This window comes from Papaver somniferum, unplaced genomic scaffold, assembly GCF_003573695.1.
Source record: "Papaver somniferum cultivar HN1 unplaced genomic scaffold, ASM357369v1 unplaced-scaffold_35, whole genome shotgun sequence".
Lineage (NCBI taxonomy): Eukaryota > Viridiplantae > Streptophyta > Magnoliopsida > Ranunculales > Papaveraceae > Papaver > Papaver somniferum.
In genome coordinates this window covers 5916513-5922512 of record NW_020645971.1, presented here as the reverse complement: position 1 = coordinate 5922512, position 6000 = coordinate 5916513, and the positions used below count along the sequence as shown (strand labels likewise).

The 6000-nt window shown below is 36.0% G+C and overlaps 1 protein-coding gene across 1 annotated transcript; it reads right to left on the bottom strand.

Moving 5' to 3' along the window:
- Window positions 1-2870: 2870 nt before the first annotated feature.
- Window positions 2871-3791, bottom strand: LOC113342261 (ATP-dependent DNA helicase PIF1-like). Its single transcript, XM_026586857.1, has 2 exons — window positions 3738-3791; window positions 2871-3641 (listed from the first exon to the last, which is right to left on the bottom strand). Exons 1-2 carry the CDS (start codon window positions 3789-3791, stop codon window positions 2871-2873), a joined length of 825 nt encoding a protein of 274 aa, XP_026442642.1.
- Window positions 3792-6000: the final 2209 nt, after the last annotated feature.

Sequence of the window (6000 nt, the reverse complement as noted above, 5' to 3'; positions counted from 1 at the left end):
TGTAACTTTTAATTTGAGATGATAATAGTACTTAATATAGGCTTATTACATTCAGTTTGTTATTAAGATTGATTCAATTATCTTATGAATCCGTTTTTTATATATCTTATGGATGTGTAGATATTAGGTACACATGTTAACTCTTATAGATACTATTTTCTTAGACTGATCAGATACATGTGTAACTCTTTACTACACAAGTAAGATACATGTGTAACTAGTAGTTACACATGCTAATTAGATATGGAAGTATTATGTTCATCCAATCTAATCCCATGGATGTTTATTTTGTTGCAGGTATGGAAGTATTTTGTAATGAAGAAGACAAGAAGGAAGGAACAATCTCGATTAGAGTATTTCGTGGCTCATTTCGTTTTACATATCTAGTGTTCTAACTCGTTTGTTGTATTCAATAACATCCAATTAATAGATAAACAGAGAAATTATTGTAAAACAATATTAAAGCAATACATGTATTTTTTGTATATTTTTTTTCTGATGTGTAACTTGTGGATACACATGTCATATGCATGCGTAAATTCTTATTACACGTGCCATATGGATGAGTAACTTCTATATATGCATGTGTAATTTTGGGATACATATGCCATATGCATGTGTAATTTTGGGATACATATGCCATATGCATGTTTAACTTCTCGTTACACACTTTTGAATACACAACATGAATGTGTAATTTTTACGCATGTGTAACTTCTGGATACACTTGCAATTTGCATGTGGTCGGAGGTGGTGGTTGGTAGTGGTCGACAGTGGTGGTGGTCGGCGATGACGGTGGTGGTGAGCGGTTGTCGGTCGGTGGTGGTCGTCGAAGCCGGTGGTGGTTGTCGGTGGTGGTTGTCAGAGGTGGTTGGTGGCGGTGGTGGGCGATGGCGGTGGCGATGGTCGGAGGTGGTTGGTGACAGTGGTGGTCGGAGGTGGTTGGAATATCATTGCACTATATTTTAATAATTTTGGGCCTAAATTTAAATTTTATTTAATTATGGGCTTGACAATATGCATAAGGGTATCAAGGTCTTTTAATAATTTGGGACCTAGATTTAAACTTCTTTTAATTAAGGACCTCATATTATCGGTAACCCATGAGTGGGGCCTAGCCTAAAAATCTCATTTTTAAAACTACCCTTTCAATTGATTATGGTCACCGTAAAAAATATGTATAATTTGATAGTCCCACTAATACCCAGTACCCCCATGACTCTGACTATGATGAGGAAAGGAACCGCCGAGAAAATAAAAAATGTATGAGTAGTCTGAAAAAATGTGGTGGTCATAGTTGGTTCACGTAACTTTTTAAATGATGGACACTAGTTTAATAATTTTATGTTTTATAAATTTGAAGTTTTTAATCGTGTAATTTCCCTATATTATTTTTAATTCTAAGTTTTAAGATTTCATTCTAGAGAAAAAATACTCAAAAAATAAATTGTAAGAAAGTTATTTACACGATTATAACGTGTGTGATAACGTCAAATAGTTCTAAAATACACACATTAAAGTGTTATTAAAAAGAAAAAGACATTCAAACTAATTTTTAGAAAACCGGTCATAACGTGTGTGAAAACCAAAAAACGGTCCTACAAAACTACTATATTCGCAAAAAAAGGGTCCTACGAAACTACCGTTATTTCCTATTTATCCGCATTATAAAAATCCTCACGGCCACGGTATATGGATGTGACCCTTTTAGTGGATATTATTTTCCGAAAAAGTTCTAAACTTATCATAACCTAAATCTATGTACGACTAATTGTACCAAATATACGTGTCCACTTAGGGACTAGGAAGTTTTGGTTTCTTAACTACTGAAATTATGTGTTATTATTTTCTAATGGGTTTTGTTAACTTGTGCAACCATGCACAAGTTAAGAAGGGTATTAGTGGTATTTTTGTTTTCATAACATTTTTATGAAATTACGTAATTTCTCGGTAAAATGTTTACTTTCCACAACTAAAATCAACTTCCATGCATACCTTTTGACTTGTTTTCCTTCTTCCTCTGATCAATTTCATATGTTCCTCTTCCATTCACTTTCTCTCGCTAGTTCCTTAAAATAGAAGTAAAACATGGATACCAACACGTTTGGTCCAAGGCTTATAAATTGAATTTGGTTTTCTTCATCATTATTAGATCTCTAAAAGGTGGGATCATATTTAGGCTATGTGAGAATTTTTCGCTATTTATTGATAGTGTATCTTGATAGATTCATGATTTTAATAAAATCCCTAAATTATAAATTTCATGTGTTTGTTTCAGACTGGTATGATGATCAAGATTTTGTATATATTTATTAACAAATCTTACAATGATGTGCCCATCGAGATCTGATTGATCACTAGCATTCATGTGAATCTTTAAATAATTTGTTAGAACAATATAAATTTCTATTGGTTTTGGTGGAACAAATAACCTAGAAATGATAATGATTTCGAGCTAAAAAGATGCAGATTGCAATCACCACAGCCATTTTTGATTCTGTTACACCATGAGTTTTTTTTTTTTTTTGAAGCAAGTAAAACCATGAATAAGTTTCTCTTCCTAATTAACTTCCCAAGTTTTTAGGCAACTTTTTGTCGATATTCATAGTCAATAGTAGAAAGAAGACGAAGGATCTATATGTTTTGGTTCGGTTATTTATATAAACAATTAGGGTATCACCCAGGCCTTCGGCCTGGGCTCAACCTCTCGTGCGCCTTCGGCGCTTTGGACTTAATGAGTCGATCACGTTTTGTCATATCCAATTCTATTTGGCTGGTGGGATATTGTTGATGATGCGAAATATTAAACAATACTAAAAATTACATGTATCATACTATGAAATATTTAAGAAGTATGAAGTAATTTGATATTACAATAAAATTTCGGGATAAACTACATTTTTGGTTTCCAGATTAAAACACTCATTCGACTCATTTGACATCAATAAAGTTATTCTCCTAGCAGCAGTACACCTAGACAATGCCACATAAAGTTGACCATGGCTAAATACTGGAGTGCGTAAATCGATGCCCACATACTTCATCGATTGTCCCTGTGATTTGTTAATCGTCATTTCATATGCAACACGTATGGGAAATTGGAGTCTTTCCATTTGTATGTCTAGCTCCGAAGGTGAAGGTTGAAAAGTTATTCTTGGGATGAATACTATCTCACCAGCCTTTTTCCCTATTATGATTTTAGCTTCAATCACATATCGTCCACACCTCGTGACCACCAGTCTAGTACCATTACACATACCTTTTTTTGGTGCAAGATTTCTCAATAACATAACCGGACATCCAACTTTAATGTCTAGCTTAAATGGAGGTGATCCTGGTGGATTCAAATTGTTGAGAAATTCGGTTGTGAACCTTGAATCCCTTCCGTGGTCATCCCGAATCATCTTGTCAGCAGCAAGATATGTATAAGCCTCACCCTGCAAATTTCCTAATGCCTCCAGATTAATCTCATGGACATCTTCATTACGTGGAGATAAAATAATTCTCTCGGTTAAATGTTCTGTTGACATTGGTCCATCCTTTCCCAGGAGCGGGTACACTGAAGATATCATCTCATGCATGTTTTGACATTTGTTCATTGTCGATGGTAGGTTAACAACTTCTTTAGGGTTCGTCCCGATCTACCATATGAACGAAACAAAATTAAAATTATTACACCTACGATATGTATATTTTTACTTTGTATAAACGTTAAAAAGATATAGTTGGTTTATTACCTCTAGTAAGAAGTTAGAAAATTCCAAATTTTCTGGTTGTTGTTCCAATCGCATATTTTGGTTTAGTGTCAAGACATTAATATAATCCCAAAGAAATGAACTTCTTATAGATGCTCCAACAGTTTGTTCACGACCTGCGTTCGAGACCACCGGTAAAGTCTGTCAAAAATCTCCACCCAAAACAACTGTTACACCTCTAAAATGTCTGTCATCACTACGAATATCTCGTAGTAGACGGTCAACCGCCTCCATACAAAATCTATGTTGCATTGAAACTTCATCCCATATGACCAATCTGACTTCTTTAAGTATTTGGGAGTACTCGGAGTCCTTAATAATCCCAATATTACTATCTTCTTGGACATTAAATGGTATCTTAAAAGTCGAATGGGCTGTGCGACCTCCATCAAGAAGTAATGAAGCAATACCCGATGAAGCAACAGTTAAAACTATGTTTCCATCTCTACGACAACTTCTTGCTATTGTGTTGTACAAAAAAGTTTTCCCCGTACCCGCACTTCCATTCAGAAAAAACATTCGACCATCGCGGTTATTCACAGAATCCACTATTGTATTGTACGCCGTCCGTTGTTCGACATTCAATCTCTCAATATCCGTATTGAGCACAGATTCCCTTACTACAAATTGAAGTTTTCGATGGTCCCAAATATATCTGTTACCCATTATTTGACCCCAATCATGTCTTGGTCGTGGCATTGACTTATAGTTCTCTAGTTTTTTTCCAGATTGTCGAAGCAGTTGATCCAACAGGTATAATCCGTAATCCATAGCATGTTCATCAGTTGGATTTGGGATATTAAACATCTATCGTAATCTATGTTAAAGATCATCACATATGTTCATTCCATATTTCGCCCATAAAAGCTCCGGTTTTGTTGGATTACATTCTGATAGGATAATGCAGAACAGTTTCCTTAGCTGATTTCCAGTTTGCATAACCACCGCTTCTTGAAGGCATTTTTCCGATTCTCCATCATTTGCTAATATTCCCAGTGTAATGCATGCCTCTTTGAACGTATCATGGACCGTGCACGCTTCTCCATTAGTTACAGTCCTTAACCCGTCAAAAGACTGGGCACCTCTTACATTTGTGAGTAACATACGTAAGTAGTACAACTCGCCAGCATTAGGGCTAACAAAATACATTCTTCCAATTGAAAAACCTTGTTGTCTGATTTTCCACTCTTTAGTTTCTTTTTTCCATACAAAGTGCTGCGGGAACTCTTGATAAGTATAGGCCGGAGTTGTTGGATTTTTAGCATAATACTCAAAATAACCCATCAAAGTGGTCTTATGTTCCTGTGTTGTTTGTATAACAGAGCTCATTGACCGCTTTGAATTATACACAACTCGTTGCTTATTTGGTAGATGCACGGATAACCGATGTACACTCGGATTCTCTTCATGTAACTGGTACTCCAATAAACGCCATACTGCCTCGGCTGGTCCAATGTACCTCGCATCAATGTACTGTTGAATCTCGTCATGTTCTCCCAATACCATCGTAGTTCGATCACCACCTTTGAAAAGATATTTGTTAATATATTTAACCGCTCTTATGCCCGCACATGTTTCCACATTGATGTGGCAATTGAACATTCTTGATAGATGTGGATTATAGGGAACAACATCAATATTATATGCCTTTTTGTTATTTCTGACCGTTACTTCTCTTCCATCCCGATGCCGACGATAACTTGGATACCCACCCTCATCCAAAGTTATTGTGTCTGTGTAATTCTTTGGATATCCTTTGGTACATTTTCCTTTTGCCATACACGGTGCACCCGGATCTCGATCTCCACATGGACCGTGAACCATACACTTGCTGACCGTGTCAAATAGTATGGGGTCATTTTTCTCATCCGGAAATTCAGCGGAAACAAATTTATCAACCATATCTGACGTACGAATTTTTTCGGAATCTTTTAAAAATATAAGACAATGCATGTGCGGTAATCCTCGTTTCTGAAACTCGATGGTATAAACATGGGCAACAACTGTACCGAAAACCTTTTTTTCCTTTATTTCTTTCATCAGAGCTTTTCTTTTAAGCTCAAAAACGCGAGCCACCATATCAGGACGATCAAGTGCAGTTTGACGTGGAAAAAGTGCATTTCTTATTTCCGGCCAATTAGGATTAGCTGTCATTGTAAGAAAAATATCGGGATGGTGATGAAAACGTGTAATCGCAATTGAATTCTGATATATCTCATGCATATGCCTTCCGCTCCCAGTATGT